We start from the raw sequence: 17394 nt of genomic DNA, 5'->3' as shown, positions 1-17394 counted from the left end.
ATGAAGCTGAGTATGAAGCGGCTGACCTGACGACGACGGCATAACGGACAGGACGGACGGACAGGCACTTCGAGCGCAGTTTTGAGCTTTCACCTGCTGTCGCAGTAAATAATAAGACAATCGGTGTTGACTTTGTGGTGTACATTTGCGTGTGTGTGTGTTCATGAAACCTAGCTTTCTCATATTCCTTTTTTCGTGCCATTGCATCAGTTCTAGTATAATGTGTGTCAACTAGCCCAAGCTTCAGTACTATTGCATCGGTAATGTAGCGAGTTTTTCCTGGCTTTCTTTTCGCGGTGTCCCGCGCTGATCCTGTGCACTGACAGCCAGTGTTCTCTTCTCGTGCGCAGGCGGGACGACGTCTTCGGCGGCGACGCGTGGTGGCGCTGCCGGCAGCCCGTTCCGTGGCGCCCTCCACCAGCAAACCGCGGCGTCGTCCAGACACGGCTCCCCGCGTCAGGGCCTGGGCCAGGCGTCGTCCTCGTCCGCGGCGTCGGGTACCGCCTCCGGTTCCCAGGCGGCGCTGCAGCAGCACCTCTCCCAGCGGCCGCTGTAGTTTCTTTTTTTAACCAAGTGGCCAGGTGCTGCCGAAACTTGTGACGTCACCCGGGGGCTAGCACGTCGGCGTGCGTTGTGATCGGCCATGAATGGCCTTTTGATTCTGTGAAGCTGCGAAGACGTGCGTTCGGATTTTGAAGAAAAAAAACTTGGAGCGCCTCATTGTCAGCCAGCGACGACCCGTGGTGGCAGGTCCGAGACCTCCGTGACGTCGCCGCCGGCGAGGGGTTCTCGCGTTATTTCGGTGAAGTCGCACAATTGCGTGTACGGTCCGTGTGAGCACCCTTGTTTTTTTTAGTTTGTGCCATAAGTCGTGAACGCCTAGTCCATTAAGAAGCCTCCTCAGCGGTTACTAGGCTCGTCGTGATTTTAGCCTGACTGCAGTTTGCAAGATCTTCACCTTGTCGATGCGATTCCGACTCTTGCACGTTTTGTGAAACGTATCGTTTGTGTCGTTGACGTCGGTCGGGAGCCAAAGTTTTGTCGTGGACAAAGAGGTGTACATAACGTTTTTTTTTTGTTGCTGCTTAGATTGCATTGAAGAGAAAAGTTCCTCGTGTCTCGCCTGCCTTGTGTTTGTTGGCCATGTTTCAGTCTCGAGGCCCTCTGTTCGCCGTTTAGGCCTAACATTTTAGCACGAATCGCTGACGTCACCTATTTTCGGGCACCCTGACGCCAAGCCGCTGTTGCAGACGCACGCACCATGTGGTACCGGCCTGGGAAGAACCGACGCCGCTGGAAGAAGTCGACAGGGCGAAAGTTTGAAACGCCGCGTGCATAATCGTGAAAGGTTGATTGATTGTGGCAGAGCCGCGGAATCCGATCAAGGCCCCTCTCTGGAGAAACACCGAGTCGAAGGACAAAGCGACCACATTTCATCGCAGAGAGCTTATTATGTTCGGTGTTATCAACTTGATACGTCATTCTCAGTCCCTTCGAAGGTCAAAGGAGGCTGGTGCATTTTTGCTGTTATTTTCTGTGATCACGATGCTTGCGAACTGGACATCGGTGGCATTAGCAGGTCATCGTTTATCTGTCAAGAGCTCTTGTGTGTGAATAGACCTACGTGATAATGAACGTTTCGAAGTTGCACTGTGTTGTGCAAGACTTGTGCGCACCGTCACCCTGTTGTCTTTTCTCCTGCCGCGCTTACAAAGGGTGCATAATTGTACCAGCGTTCTCTTCGTTTGCTGTCGAAAACTGATTAAGGCTTCGCACTCCTCGAAAAAACTTGTAGGCCCGAAGAAGCAAGGATAGTGAGTGTGAATCCGTTAAGCAGGAAAATAAGCTGGAGGTCGTAAATGCTTACCTCAAACTTCTGAAAACTGACGGTTAGCGAGGCTTGGAGGTGTGCTTACCCGCTGTTGTGAGGTCGCTATGAAGATTGACGGTTACCCTTGATCTGTAACAGAGAATGTCGCAGTGACTGAGTGGCGTGAATTTCTGGAAAAGATAAAAAGTCTGAGACTATGTATGACGTAGCTCTTGCCACCTTACACAATGTAAATAATAAAATTAACTTCTGAACCTGTTTGGTTTTTCGTGATTTTGTACACACACGCGAGCCAGTGACGGCTCCCTCAAAGTATAGGGAGCGGGTCTCGAAGGTCGCGCTTTTCGGTTCATTGTGGGCGGCTGGCAGGTCTGGTGACGTCATGGCCGCCATGTTGTGGGAGACCGCTTGTTCGCGAAACACGGAGGAAGGAAACTAAGGAGAGGCCCTGACGTCACTCTTTGTGAAGCAAAAGTGAAGCCGGAAGTTGGCGTTGCTCATGGCGATGCTCCGCCTTTTGTGCCACCCTCCTCTCTTGTTTACATCTTTCGCGAAACCACGCCGCGCTGCGCGTGGTTTCGCACGCGGAGCGCGCGCGCTCGCGCAACATCCGGCAGAGCACGGTGCAGGTAACACAGCGCAACAAGACACGGTGACTAACGCAAACCCGCCCACACAGCGCCTTTGCCACGGCACGAAACCTACCAGAGCAACACGTGTGCGCGCTCAAAAAATCAGAACAACGCCGCCATTGTGGCCCAAAAGGCGTGGCCATGGAGCAAAAAAAATAAAAAAGCAGCAAAAGAAATGAGAACCTATACGTCATTTCCGCCACACTTTTCTCCTAGCGCGCGGAGGGGGTAGGGCCTCTCCTTAGTTTCCTTCCTCCGTGTCGCGAAAGAAGGGAAGCATTGTTGTCTGCTTGAGCAGTGAAGTCGTGGAAAGCCCACTAACGCCGACCTTGGACCGAAAACATTGATGGAATTGGGTACACTGTGCACGTGCAAAATTTGACTTTAGGTATTTAAGTTTTGCTAATGTTGTAAGCGACCGACTTTAGAATTAGAGTTGTCATATGTCCTCTGGAAACTCAACGTGTTCATGCTTCAAAACTATACAGACACTGAGTGAAGTCTGCCGATTGTAGTGTCACCCACGAATGTGTGTGTGTCTATACACAGTGGCCTTTTCGCATAATCAGCCTTTCGCTTCTTTCCAGTGACTTCGTTAACATTCTCTCACCTATGCACTGTTTTATAGATAAGCAGCAGTGCGAGGCGTCGGCCAAACATTTTCACATCACTCTGGAGGGCAAGTACACCGCTGCTGAGGCAAAATATTCGTTGCTGCGGCATTCGCAGTTGAAACTGCGACTGGCCATTCGTAAGCCTCTAATCTCCGCAGTTCACGACTTTTTTATTTATAAATTCTGGCAAAGCACTATTCCGTTCCATTGGCGAACGTGGAAACGACTAGGTGAGTGAGCCTGCAACAGCTACCCCTGCAAGAAAAGAAAAAAATTGCATTCAGTCACACCGTGAACACACCTAACTAGAGACAACGGCGCTTCGGTTAGCTAAGCGCCATGAGTCAGCAGTTTTTTCATGGTTGCAAAACGCATGGAGTTTCACACAATAATTACTAGAGGGACCTCCGACGCTTGCGTCTACAGGAGCTGCAATGGGGGCGGTTGTACCAGCATGAGAACTACGGGGAGTACATGGATTTGCCTAAGCTTCGTCCTTCCGGCTTCAAGCGGCTTCGTGACTTTGTAAACTCGTCATTTTCAACAACTGCGTAATAATTAAATCAACATTTTTTAAAATTGTCGGACGGCAGGATTCGCGCACCGGACGTCTATAGCACGGAGGCCCGATATCGAAACCATTACGCCACGGACGCATGCATCGACAAGTGATGTGAAACGCCCTTGTGAATTTATCGTGGGTCAGCCAGCGCATTGAGACGCTTGGCGAGTTTCGACTCGGCCGCCTCGACAAGCTCAATCGTTGCAATTAGTAACGATTGTGCAAGTTCGCGGCGTGTTCTGCACTTCGAAGTGTATATACTGCTCTGAAATTCACGACAATTAAGGCACACGAAGCGTAATAAACAAAGCCGCGAGAACGTACGAATCCACAAGCACGAAGATCAGGCAAATCCACGTGCTTCCCACCATTCCCATGGTGGCTCAACGATTGCAGCGCCACAGTTCCCTCTAGTAATTATTGTAGGAAACTCCTATGGCAAAACGAATACCTGTGTAGAAGCGGTTAGGGTGAGGCACGTACCGATCTCGCGTGAACAATGAACCCGGCAAAAAAAGCAGTTCGCTCGCTCGAACTTGTGGAAGGCAAATCGCACGTGACTGAACTATTCACTCGTTAATTTATTCACTTCACTGTGCATCAGCCGCATGATGCCGCCAGAGGCACAGCCAAAGAAATGGAAGAACTTAAATAGTGCGGCCTGGCCCCCCGGTGACCTGTTCTACCTACATTGCATTACATGGCGTCGGCATTCTTATTTATACGTGACAAACAAAAGCAGCAAAGCGTGGCGCTTGCACTGCAAAATTGAATTATCCCTTATATTTTCCGACATCTGCCTGTAGCACGATTTACCACATGTCACCTGCTAAGGGCGATCGTACCGGATCGGACTCCGTCTCGCACGCAGCTTGCATCACTCTGGTGGTCGCAGAAATCGTTAGCCAATAGGAAGGACAAATTTCCTTCGAGATGTGTTCATCCGCGCTATACGTAGTCTGCTCGCCGCAACAGTAAATCGCAGTATACAATGTGCATGCGCAAAGGTTCTAACATGTCACGAATCGCTGTAAGCTAGCATGTACCAACCGAAAAACAACGATCCCATTCCGCCATTAACCAGACAGTTACGCCGTAACTATATTCTGATGCGCAAGGATATTGCCGGCTTACGCCTCATGCCTTAGGCAGCGCTGCAAACGACTTGTGAGATTCAGTTTTGAGGCGGTGATCGCGAAAGAAAGATGTCCGAGCAGCATGACGAAATCGCATGACACTTCGTTTTTTCAAACTAAAGCTGCGGTTACGTGCACAAAGGGGAAATCTCGCCGATGCTATTCACTGCATGCTTGGAGGTAGCACTCAAAATTTGCGTGAGGAGGAACTGTGAAGGTCTCGGCAACGAGCGGGTTTGCAGCTGACATTATCCTGGGACGTATTCTGCGGCGATCACTTTCGGCGGCACTAATCGCCTTCGCATGACTTAGTGCTCAAGCAGCCAATCATCTCACCCGGTTTTGCTCAGCCAGCCAATCAGCGCCCGCCTGACGGCTGAGGCAGTGTAGGATATACGAAAGTGATCGTCGCGGATTACGTTTTTGCACAGCATCGATGGAGATAGCTTGCAACAAATGACTGAGGACCATATATCCGAGGAGGTGCAAAAGTAGGTTTGAAGATTGTTATGCAGAGGTAAGGTTCAATAGATTGAAAAGAGAACGAGGTTTCAAGATTGGTAATCGTGGAGAGTCTATAGAATATGTGCGAGAATATGCTTATCTAGGCCAATTGCTCACAGGGGACCGCAATCACGGTAAGCAAATGTACAGAAGAATAAAAGTGAGTTGGAGCGCATACGGCATGCATTATGATATTTTGACTGGGAGCTTACCGTTATCTTCGAAAAACACACACACACACAAAGTGTACAATCATTGCATTCTGCCGGCACTAACATATGGGGCAGAGACTTGGTGGCTAGCAGTGAAACTTAGGAAGTTCAGGAACGCGCAACAAGCGATGGGAAAAAAAATGTTAGGCATAACGTTAAGAGACACGTAGAAAGTGGCGTAAATCAGAGAGCAGACATGGGTGCCCGATATTCTAGTTCAAATCAAGAGGATATGCAATTGGTCAGCTAGGGTAAGACAGAGGTAAGCTTGAAATCGATAGGAGAGGCCTCCGACCTGAATTGGTCGTCAAAATGGGATTATGATCGACTATGAGGCATACTAAAATTATGGGGGGGGGGGGGGTCTTACGTGCCAAAACCACGCTATGATGATGAGGCACGCGCGTAGTGGGAGGAGGGGGGTGGTGGTACTCCTGAGTAATTCTGACCACCTGAGGTTCTTTAACGTGCAGCTCTTGCATAGTACGCGGGCGCTTTTTTTTTTTTTTTTTTTTTTTTTTTGCATTTCGTCCCCTTCGAAATGCGGCCACCGCGGCCGAGATTCGTTTCCCGCGCCCCTCGGGCTTAGAAGAGCAAGGCCGAAGCCACTACGCCAGGCGATCGGTAATGTAATGATTTGCAGAGAACGAAATGGCTTTCCGCTTCTTGCTCGTAAGACAAAGCAATCTTTCACCGACTATCTCAGTAACAGAGAGGCAGTGTGCCGACATGGCGTAAAAGGCACGCTTGAACACTAGCTTGCAAAAAAAAAAAAAATTGTGACAAAACGTGTCACCACGTACCCTCGGCGGGATTCGAACCCGCAATCCCCGGTTTAGGAGACCGATGCCTTATCCATTAGGCCACGAGGGCTGACTGTCTCCGTCGTCGCAAGAACGCGTCCGTCGCGTGCGGATATGCAAATATGCTGCACGGACGAATTGAAGTCTGGGGTTTTACGTGCTGGAAACCAGGATTTTATTAGGAGGCGTATGCCGTAGTGGGGGACTCCGGATTAATTTTGACCTCCAGAGTGACTATAGACAAAGACTCGACAGGACCACACGACAATCTCAAAAGCAATAAAAAAGGATATGTTACGTCACATTGGAATGTCATTTCCATATAGGGCTCGTTTCCCAAAAAGCCAGCCGGCGCCTTTTCTGGCAACGGACAGCCGATTTCTAACTTGTTTCATGGACGCTACGCGGAAGTTAATCGTGAAAAAGAAGGGTGAGGGTAAGTAGATAAATCCCTTGCGCTTAATTATCTAAAGTTACTACTGAAAGCTGAACCTATCAGTCACGATGGCCTGGCGGCGTAGTCCATTCTGCTGCTGAATACACATCCTCTCGGGCTTGAATCCCGGCAGCGGCATTTCGATGGAGTCGAAAAGATGAAACCATCTGTACTCCAAAAGGTTTTACACCTGAACAAGGTGCTGCTAACAATATGCCTGTAGTCCCAGAAGCCGCGGTTGAAAAACTGTGTATAAATAAATGCCGGCTGGGCTTGGCGCTCGCCGAAATATCTGACACCGGAGTTTTGCAGCGACGGGTAATAAATGTTATTCGATTAAGTTTTCGTGTCCCAACATAGCTGTCGCTCAATGCACCCTCTTGTCCCATTTCGTTCACTTCTTTCTCCCCACCCGGCTTCTTCTGCGATGCCCACTGTTCAGGTCAAAGACAGCACTTATATAAGTATACCATTTCGCCAAGTTGTGATATCACAAACTTCGCCAGCCATTCTTTCTCTTGGTGAGTCTTCGTTGGGATTCGTTCACGCGGATGCCTTTCTTGCAATTAATAATTTTATCGGAGACATAAAACGATTACCTCATTAAATTTCTAAGGTTATCCGTTGATTCTGGGGTTTGTCGATTTTAATTTCTCTCATATCGAAATTCTTTTGTACGCAGCTCTCTTCTCATTTCTCTTGCCCACGCTCTAACATTTTAAGCTTTATTTTGGTTACAATCCTAATAAAAAAAACGTATAAAACCACCTGCTTCTTGGCCAATAGCCCGTAAGGTGCGTACTGACGAGTTGGAGTCGGGCATGTAAAAGTGGTAGCTGGCATATGCCGTCGTCCGACTCATCCACGCTTGGGACGTGGTTTAAGGGTGGAACTTGCTCTCATCGAGAACTAGGAGTACGGGATTTATTTACTATATTTACATGAAGACAGGAGAACGTTACATTTCATCAGTCTAGCATGACTGAAAACGAAGCACGCCGAGCAGATTCTTAAAGGAAGGAGGTGAAAGTGGGGATAAATTGCAGCGCAGTAACTGTCTTGCACTGGAGGACACCTCAACCGCGCTGCACAAGCCGGGGATGGGGATGAAAGGGGTAGAGATAGCGAGAGTCAACAGCACCAAACGCCGATGATGCTGTTGACTTAAGCACCCTCTGTCCTCCCTAGAATACCCAGGCGAGGGAAAAGTGCCGTCCAAGCTTCGTCCAATCGCAGCGTCCAAAAATCGCCTTTGGGGGCGATGAATCACGCACTCCCGCACGGTCGTTCCACTGAACACACCGAGCGGAGAGAGGCCTCGTAGACAGGGGTTGTCCAACACCCTCTAGAGAACTTGTCTAGGGGGTGTTGGGTTGTCGCGCTTGACTCAAGCTGGCGCCTCTTGATTCTAGAGCTGACTCTGAAGTTAGCCGCCGCGTCAGTCAAATGACCGTGGCGATTACCGGAGGCCGTGAGAAAGCGCCGTAAGACTGCCATTTCCAGAAGTTCTCTTGCTCCAATTAGACCGTGAAGGCGACAGCGAACCAACTTACAATACTTGGTCCGCCAAACGTGGCTAGCCTTGCTGGCGCCGTGGAGCTGTCCGAAGGAGGCGCGATGTTGGCTTCACGAAGCGATTCGTCGCAGCGGGCTGGGAGAGGTTCGAAGGCCACTACCCCTGCAGGCCGATCGTGGCTGTACACAAACGTCTGTGCCGTATAACCGACTTCGATTTTCCGTTGCCGACTCCTTCAGTTTATTGCTGTTGCAGACTTGTTCGCTTTTTTCCCCTTCTTCTGCTTGTCTATCTGGGCACCTTACCCAGTGGCGCATATTGCCATTCTGAGCGACCGGTCAACAATGTTCGCATACCTAGTGGACCACGTTGCCTATTCACTCGCCGGGGTAGTCCAAAAGGACTACTTCTAGGGCAAGTTGGTGCTTAGATTTCCTAGGTATACTTTGTGGCGCAGAATACATTTCTTGAAAAGGGACAGAAGAAAGGAAGACAGTGAAGCGCCATGACAGTGTTGGCGCTTCACTGCCTTCCTTTCTTCTGTCCCTTTTCAAGAAATGTATTTTGCGCCACAAAGTATACCTAGGAAGTCGCCGGGGTAGGCTTTGCGTTGCTGCGCTGAGGCCTTGGGTACAATGCTGGCCGAGGCGGCCGTATTTCTGTGGTGGCCAAACGAAAGAAAAAGAAAGAAACACGCTTCTGCATTTATATTTAGGTGCTCGTTAAGGAACCCCAGGAAAGTCAAAAATTAATCAGGGGTCTCCCACTGAGGCTCTCAATATAATAGTGGTTTTGGCGCGTAAGAACCTAAAGCACCGAAATCTAATCTAACAGTTCAGGAGCACAGCTGCCAAAATGAATGAATTCAGAGGTTTTACTTTTGCTCTGAATGTGATGTCAGAGCAGTTGATTAACTGATGGTAACTAATCTGTAGTTAGGCGAAATACAAAGTAGAAAAAATGTCTGGCTTGCTCCAAGCGACGGCACACAACATGACCTTGGTTCTGTCCAACTACGTGGCACCAGCGTATTTTTAAATTTTGCCACAAGTTGCCTGCGACGGACGTGTCACTATGGAAGTCAACACGGTAGCAGCACCATTAAATTCGATGGCAGCCGACCGAACTGGTTCCTCCGTTGCCACCACCGAGTGGCATTACTGATGTTGTTTAGAAGCACGAAACAACAAAGGAAAGCCGCGCATTTCTGTGATAAGTAAAGCTTCAGTAATAACGACTGTCGTCTGCTGTTATTTTATTCCTCATGCCTGTCAAGAAGCAAGAAAAAGATGTTGCGACAGAAACGAGACAGCGTGTAACAATTTTCTTAAGTTTCTTTCTTTTCTGTCGCCTTCTCCCATGCTCAATGGCGATTTCGCTGTATAGTTGGGTTATTCTCCAAATTCTTTATCAATGAGATCTTTAATTTCGCTCCTTTGTGTACAGCATCTATAATTTTGTTTCATTTAGTCTGACTGCACAATAACGCAATATTCTTCTTGTTGCTTATCTCTCCTTTCTGCTGCTAACAGCGCAAAACGTAGACAAGAGACGAGACAAGAAGACACCACAAGCGCTGTTGGATGGAAAACCAACAAGCCCAAGCTGCTATTCAAGCGAAATTTTATCTCTCCTGGCGTCTTTCCTTCTTAGTTTTTTTTTTTCCAATTCCATCCTTAAAATGTATGGTCGTCTTATACGTGACCTCCCGCCGCCCGCTTCTCGGCTAGTCGCACTTATGGGTACGTGCATTCGCATATCATAATCGTCGTCGTCATCATCATAAATTAGAGAAAGGAAGGTGACGCTGTCTCAACCGCTTGTGTTCCTGTCTCAAGCCCTTATTCCGCCTGCTCCACTTTAACGGAAAGTTATCGCCTTTTTTCATGCACTGCCTAGTTATGTAGAGAATGACAGTCTGTGTGACTTCAGCAACCGGGAACTGCCCGCGCTCGTGGCCTAATAAAAACACATGCTAAATTGTCTCTGTGTTATTATTCACATCTTACAGAGAACCTTGAAAGAAGGGTTGCCATTAAGTCCGCATGGAATCCGTTATTTCACGGTCGAAAATGACGATGGTGTGCCTTTCGATCTGGTTATGCTTCTGGGCCTGCACAGTATATGGCGAACTCGGACTGCCGTACACAATGCGGATATCGACGCTAGACCAGTTCGCGAATGTTTTTGCGAATCGGTGTCCCATTTTGTCGAAGTGCAGAAGGTGCAGTCGTATGTCCCAGAGTGGGTTCCAAGATTAGAGATGTTGTTGCACATGCCGAAATACTGATGGCTTGTAGTCAGCCAACAGCTGACGGTTCTCGGTACTATGATCTTGGTATTCTGTTCTTATGAGCTCGTAAAATCCGTGTCAAGCGAGGCAATGAAGAGCAAAAAAAATAAAGCCCTCGTGGCCTAATGGATAAGGCATCGGTCTATTAAACCAGGGATTGCGGGTTCGAGTCCCGCCGAGGGTAGTGGATATCACGTCCGCCGTCATTTTTTTTCTTTTTAGCTCGTCTGTACTTTGGATAAGAGGATATATTCGTACGCGATTAAAGGCCAACTGCAACGCAGTTCGCCCGCCCTCGTGGCCTAATGGATAAGGCATCGGTCTCCTAAACCGGGGATTGCGGGTTCGAGTCCCGCCGAGGGTAGTGGATATCACGTCCGCCTTCTTTTTTTTCTCTTTAGCACGTCTGTACTTTTGATAAGACGATACATTCGTACGCGATTGAAGGCCAATTGCAACGCAGTTCGCCCGCGCTCGTGGCCTTTAAACTCTTTAAACAAGAGGTTAGTACAATGGCTATAGAAATTGCATCGGTGAAATCATTCTATAGAAAGAATGAAGAAAAAACGCTTCTTAAGAGCCTATGTAGCCTTTATGAGATTGAATGCGAAATGCCAGGCACCTACATTGTTGTCATAGAAAACAATAAATGTGAGTTACAAAAGTATGACGCACTACGTTACAGAGGTGCGCGAATTCGATCTCGAAACAGGCGTGCTCTGCAGTCTGAGCAACCAACACGTCAAGCTTTACTTGATGAGCGATGTCACGGTATTTCCAAGGTAATTCCGGAAATATACTCCGAAGGTAGTCTTCTAACAAATACTAATGACATAATTTCTCAGTTCGAAACTTTCTACACTATGTTGTTTAGTGCCCCTCCGGACGATCACGATGCAAAAGTTTTAGAGAGTTTTGTATCTCTTGTAAAACCGTTACAGGATGATGACTGTGCAGTCATCAGGGGTAGCCTTACGATTCAAGAAATTGAGCTAGCTATTGGTCAGCTGCCTTTGTCGAAAACACCCGGCCCCGATGGACTTTCAAGTGAATTTTACAAAGCTTTCAAATAAATTATCAGCCCCATATTATTGGATATTTTTATTACAAGTTTAGAGGTTGACGCCCTTCCGCAGTCTTTTTGCAAAACCCACACAGTTTTAATTCCCAAAAGTTCAGATAAAGAGAAACTGCGTTCTGTTGAAGGCTATCGACCAATCACATTGTCAAACGTGGATTACAAAATTTTTGCGAAAGTTCTATCTAATGGATTGCAATTTGCGATGTCAATTCTAATTGGTTCCCATCAGACGTGTGGAATCAGGGGCCGATCAATTCAAGCCAACATACATATCGCCCGTACCCTTCTTCAATACTGTTATGGTTCCACTGAGCAGCTTGCAATGCTCCAGGTAGACCTTGCTAAAGCTTTTGATCGTGTCAGTCACTCCCATTTATTTTCTCTTCTGGAGTATGTCAATGTTGGCTCCATTGTGCTTAAAGGCGTTAGGCTTTGCTACACCTGTTGTACTACTCGTTTAGTTATTAATGGCCAACTCTCCGAACCCATTTCTATTTGCTCATCAGTAAAACAAGGATGCCCGATGTCCCCACTACTATTCGCCCTTTACCTGGAACCGATATGCTTAAGCGTAATTCAGTCGAGTCACATCCATGGCTTCAACACACTGGGTAATGAAGTTAAAGTCTTAGCTTATGCAGACGATCTAGCGTTCTTCTGCACGGATAAGTCCAGTGTTGAAAAGGTAGTATCGAAAATAGAAGAATTTGGCAGCGTATCAGGAGCGCGAATGAACTCCTCAAAAAGTTTAGGCTTATGGTTTGGCTCATGGTGCTATACACTAGAACAGTTTGCAGGCGTTAAGTGGACTGATGTCCCGCCAAAGTATCTTGGCGTGCCGCTAGACGCATATAAATTAAGCGCACACTATTGGAAAGAACGGGTTTCGGTCCTGCAAAGTTACGCCCAGACATTCGCTCCACAACGACTTTCTATTTTTGGGAAAGCCGAAGCCTGCAATAAGTTCTTGGCAACAAAAATTTTCTATGTATTGCAAGTTATCCATTGTGCTAGGCTATACATCCGACGCTTTCACCGTATCTTTGCAACCTTCGTATGGTCTTCAACTTTTGAGCCCATGAGGCGAGACAATATTTTTAGGCCTGTTAGTGAAGGTGGGCTGGGTTTAGTACATCTTTATGTGTGGCAAATAGTGTCTCGTTTCTTCTTTTTTCGCGATACATCGCATCCTATAATTTGTTCATACATGCAAGTCACACTTGTTAATGCGTTACCTGATTTAGTTGTTTCTTCAAGTTTTTCTTCGCGCTTATGCTTGTGGGCGTTCTTGCAAGAAGTTTACTTGGCGGTTCGTTTCCTGACAGTTCAGTTTTCCACTGAATACTTGTATTCTGTGTCGCGCAAAACGTTGTACAAAGACTTACTATCCATGCTATTTCCGCCTCCACTTTACCGATCAATATACATTAAATTGCCAGGCCACGATGTACTAAAGCGAGTTCACAAAATGTATTTATCCCCTTGCTGAAAACATTCTTTTATAAAGTTCATAGTGAAACCATACCGGTTAAAACATGGCTACAAAAAAAGGGTATCTTTGTCTCTTCTGTTAACTGTCGCCTTTGTGATGTACCAGAGACAATTGAACATTGTTTTATTAGCTGCACCGACGCCATTCTATTTTGGGATGTCCTCCAACGGACTTTAAAGCAAGACTTTGAGATTAACACTCATACTGTGCGATACCTGCTGCCAACCTCTGATAATAGTGCACCTTTCGATATGTTTTTTGTCATGGGGATGCACAGTTTGTGGAAAACGCGAATGATGGACCGAAGCGCTGAAACGGTGGTACCTACAAGGGTACATTTTATCCAAATGACCCTAGACCGAAAACATGTTTATGATGGACTCGGTGTACAACCGGACTGGTACCCTATTTTGGTGAGGTGCTTATCCTTGCCACCCTTCTAAAGTGAAACGAACGTTTCTACTCACAGTATGAACGCTGCCTTTTCTGTGTGTGACTTTCATTGTGCCCTCCATTCTCTGACTATGCGGAACTGGTGAACGTCTGGTTGAATGCAACTTTAATAAATACCATGAAAGTAAGAAAAAAAAAAGCCCTCGTGGCCTAATGGATAAGGCATCGGTCTCCTAAACCGGGAATTGCGGGTTCGAGTCTCGCCGAGGGTAGTGGATATCATGTCCGCCGTCTTCTTTTTTAGCTCGTCTGTACTTTGGATAAGAGGATATATTCGTACGCGATTAAAGGCCAACTGCAACGCAGTTCACCCGCCCTCATGGCCTAATGGACAAGGCATCGGTCTCCTAAACCGGGCATTGCGGGTTCGAGTCCCGCCAAGGGTAGTGGATATCACGTCCGCCGTCATTTTTTTTCTTTTTAGCTCGTCTGTACTTTGGATAAGAGGATATATTCGTACGCGATTAAAGGCCACCTGCAACGCAGTTCGCCCGCCCTCGTGGCCTAATGGACAAGGCATCGGTCTCCTAAATCGGGGATTGCGGGTTCGAATCCCGCCGAGGGTAATGGATATCACGTCCGCCATCTTTTTTTTTCTTTTTAGCTTGTCTGTACTTTGGATAAGAGGATATATTCGTATATGCGATTAAAGGCCAACTGCAACGCAGTTCGCCCGCCCTCGTGGCCTAACCAACATAAATTACTGGAAGATGAAGAGTACGTGACTAAAGTCAAGGATTATATAGCGAACATGCTGCGAAGTAACTCCGGAAGTTTTATGCAAGTATGGGAGCAGTTCAAATGTGATATTAAAATAGCCGCTATTAATAGATCATCTGCGCTTCGGCGAAAAGAAAAACAACGAGTTAAAGAGCTGCAGAGTGCCCTAGATGTTATGCTAAGTATGGAGTGCTACGAGCCGGGATTGTTCAAAAAAGAAATTAAAGAGTCTAAAACTCGGCTCGAGGCAATAGACGAAGAAATGTACCGTGGCGCAGTGATAAGGGCGTGTAACGAAAAACTGTGGTCCGGAGAGACGCCCACCAAACGCGCGCTCAGTGATGAAAAAAGGCACGCTCTGTCGAAAGAGATAACAGAAATATGCTATCAAAACGAAATCACAAATCGAAGAGAAATAATCAAGCAGGCATTCGTCGAACATTACACAGATATATTCAGCCTTAATACACCGAACACTGACTACTTCAGAACAGGATTCCTATCGCTGATGCCGAGATTAGAGGACGACCTTGTGGACGCTTTAGAAGCCAGTATTACGGCTGAGGAAATCGAATCAGCGATTCTGGAGCTTAATTCAAACAAGTCTCCTGGGCCAGACGGTCTCAGTGCATCTCTATATAAAGCCTTTAGAACAGAAATGGCAGTCGCACTTAAAAGGCTGATTAGCGAATTCTATGAAATGAAAGCAAGTTCTCCATCCTTCCGAGCGTCCCAAGTAGTACTAATTCCTAAAACGAATGATCCGATTAAGTTAGTCTGTTGAATCATACCGTCCCATCAGTCTAACAAACGTGGACTATAAGATATTCTTGAAGAATTTAGCTCGACGCCTTCAAAGTGTTATTAAGTGACTTGTAGGGCCACATCAGGCATGCGGCATAAAATGCAGGATAATCTTTACCAATGTTCACACATCTAGAACTGTCCTTGAATGCTGTGACGGAAGGTATGGGCGCGTGGCCATGTTGCAATTAGATCTGCACAAAGCGTTCGATAAAGTCGTACACGAAGTTGTGTTCTCAATCCTAGACCATATCAATGTTGGAACCGTTATTACAGAAGGTGTTAAAATGGTGTACAATGGTTGTATAGCGAAGCTGATAATTAATAGGCAGTTAAGTGATGGTATTCCTGTGCAGTCGTCTGTGAGACAAGGCTGCCCTTTATCCCCCCTGCTTTTCGCTCTCTATACCTCGAGCCCTTTTGTTTGCGGCTGCTGAAGAGCCCAAACATCCGGGGTTACACTTTTCATAAAACTGAAGTTCGAGTTTTAGCATATGCTGATGATGTAGCAGTGTTTTGTACGGGCCATCACTGTGTTAAAGCGGCTGTAAAATTTTGTACTGCAAGTGGAAGTGCTATTAACTGGAACAAGTGTCTTGGTTTTTGGCAGGGCAATCGGCAATACAAGCCTGAGACATTTTGTAACATGCAATGGGCGGTAACTCCAGGCACCTACCTAGGTGTCCCCCTCGAACATTATCGAGATAGCAAAGAATATTGGGACAATGGAGTAGTGCGAGTGAAAACCCAGACCAGCAAATGGGGAGGGCATAAATTTTCAATGTTTGCAAGAGCCACCGTGTGTAATTTGTTTTTAGTCGTTAAAATATTTTATGTGATGCAAGCGTTATGTCTCACGAGGATGTCTGTGCAAAAGTTGCATAGATTATTTGCGATGTTTATTTGGGCCTCAACATGGGAACGCACAAGTCGTAGTAATCTGTTCCATAGAGTGTTGAATGGTTGAGTGTTGATGGCGTCACGTCCGCCGTCTTTTTTGTTTTGTTTTGAGGTCTTCTGTACTTTGGATAAGAGGATATATCAGTGAGCGATTAAAGGCCAACTGCAACGCAGTGCGCCCGCCCTCGTGGCCTAACGGATAAGGCATCGGTCTCCTAAACCGGGGATTGCGGGTTCGAATCCCGCCGAGGGTAGTTGACATCACGTCCGCCATCTTTTTTTCCTTCTTAGCTCTTCTGTACTTTGGATAAGAGGATATATCCGTACGCGATTAAAGGCCAACTGCAGCGCAGTTCGCCCGCCCTCGTGGCCTAACGGATAAGGCATCGGTCTCCTAAACCGGAGATTGCGGGTTCGAATCCCGCCGAGGGTAGTGGGTATCACGTCCGCCGTCTTTTTTTTTCTGTTTTGAGCTCGTCTGTAATTTGGATTTGAGGATATATCCGTACGCTATTAAAGGCCAACTGGAACGCAGTTCGCCCGCCTTCGTGGCCTAATGGATAAGGCATCGGTCTCCTAAACCGGGGATTGCGGGTTCGAATCCCGCCGAGGGTAGTGGACATCACGTCCGGCATCTTTTTTTCTTCGTTTGAGCTCGTCTGTACTTTGGATATGAGGATATATTCGTACGCGATTAAAGGCCAACTGCAACGCAGTTCGCCCGCCCTCGTGGCCTAATGGATAAGGCATCGGTCTCCTAAGCCGGGGATTGCGGGTTCGAATCCCGCCGAGTGTAGTGGACATCACCTCCGGCATCTTTTTTTTTCCTTTCAACTCGTCTGTACTTTGGATAAGAGCATATATTCGTACGCGATTAAAGGCCAACTGCAACGCACTTTTCCCCTGAGCTCACTTTGTTAAAGAACACGTGGAACACGCCACGACAGTAAAATGTGACGATGCTGCTCAGACTGGCGATCACACACTTTCGAACAGCCAGATTATCCCGTTGCAGACGACAGGCCATAGAGTAGTGTGACAGGCGTCGGAAGCAGTGGCAGAGTGGTTAAATCGCACCTACATGTCGCCGCACGACAAGAACGCCTATGGCTGCGTTCCGCACGGCAACACTATGTATAAAAAAAAAGACAGATATATGATGTGAATCCCAGAATCGCGGGCAGAACGCTGGGAGCTGTGCCAGTGGTATTTCTAGCTGCTAAATATGAAAAAGGTTACATATTCAGCTGTGTTGCGTGCGTACTATACGATTGACAGTTACGAGCCTCGGGGAATCGGCGGAACGCAAACCGTCTGTTTGCAGGCATATTAAACGATTTGCGTGAAGCAAGAACAGCCGTTTGCTCGATAGTGTGTGAAGGTATTCAATATAGAAAATAAAGGC

General features: G+C 47.2%; 1 protein-coding gene and 9 non-coding genes across 11 annotated transcripts in view; 9 read left to right on the top strand and 1 right to left on the bottom strand.

The window, feature by feature from the left end:
* The window catches only part of Ino80 (chromatin-remodeling ATPase INO80), an 87948-nt gene extending 85859 nt beyond the window's left edge, over positions 1-2089 (top strand). For both annotated transcript variants that reach the window (XM_050191748.2, XM_050191746.3), the window contains exon 34: positions 351-2089. In XM_050191748.2, the coding sequence (XP_050047705.1) occupies positions 351-556 (206 nt within the window). In that variant the 3' untranslated portion in view covers positions 557-2089. The remainder of the gene's footprint in view (positions 1-350) is intronic.
* Positions 2090-6291: 4202 nt separating this feature from the next.
* Positions 6292-6364, bottom strand: TRNAR-CCU (transfer RNA arginine (anticodon CCU)). The gene has a single exon. It is a non-coding gene; the product is annotated as a tRNA-Arg (tRNA).
* A 4286-nt stretch (positions 6365-10650) lies between these two features.
* TRNAN-AUU (transfer RNA asparagine (anticodon AUU)) lies at positions 10651-10723 on the top strand. Its single transcript has one exon. It is a non-coding gene; the product is annotated as a tRNA-Asn (tRNA).
* A 107-nt stretch (positions 10724-10830) lies between these two features.
* Positions 10831-10903, top strand: TRNAR-CCU (transfer RNA arginine (anticodon CCU)). Its single transcript has one exon. It is a non-coding gene; the product is annotated as a tRNA-Arg (tRNA).
* Positions 10904-13704: 2801 nt separating this feature from the next.
* TRNAR-CCU (transfer RNA arginine (anticodon CCU)) lies at positions 13705-13777 on the top strand. The gene has a single exon. It is a non-coding gene; the product is annotated as a tRNA-Arg (tRNA).
* A 281-nt stretch (positions 13778-14058) lies between these two features.
* Positions 14059-14131, top strand: TRNAR-CCU (transfer RNA arginine (anticodon CCU)). Its single transcript has one exon. It is a non-coding gene; the product is annotated as a tRNA-Arg (tRNA).
* A 2039-nt stretch (positions 14132-16170) lies between these two features.
* Positions 16171-16243, top strand: TRNAR-CCU (transfer RNA arginine (anticodon CCU)). The gene has a single exon. It is a non-coding gene; the product is annotated as a tRNA-Arg (tRNA).
* A 106-nt stretch (positions 16244-16349) lies between these two features.
* On the top strand, positions 16350-16422 carry TRNAR-CCU (transfer RNA arginine (anticodon CCU)). Its single transcript has one exon. It is a non-coding gene; the product is annotated as a tRNA-Arg (tRNA).
* Positions 16423-16531: 109 nt separating this feature from the next.
* On the top strand, positions 16532-16604 carry TRNAR-CCU (transfer RNA arginine (anticodon CCU)). Its single transcript has one exon. It is a non-coding gene; the product is annotated as a tRNA-Arg (tRNA).
* Positions 16605-16712: 108 nt separating this feature from the next.
* On the top strand, positions 16713-16785 carry TRNAR-CCU (transfer RNA arginine (anticodon CCU)). Its single transcript has one exon. It is a non-coding gene; the product is annotated as a tRNA-Arg (tRNA).
* The last annotated feature ends 609 nt before the right edge of the window (positions 16786-17394 follow it).

The sequence above is a fragment of the Dermacentor andersoni genome, chromosome 10 (genome assembly GCF_023375885.2).
Source record: "Dermacentor andersoni chromosome 10, qqDerAnde1_hic_scaffold, whole genome shotgun sequence".
Taxonomy (NCBI): Eukaryota; Metazoa; Arthropoda; class Arachnida; order Ixodida; family Ixodidae; genus Dermacentor; species Dermacentor andersoni.
The sequence above is the reverse complement of the archived record's forward strand: the minus strand, read 5'-3'. Positions and strand labels throughout refer to the sequence as shown.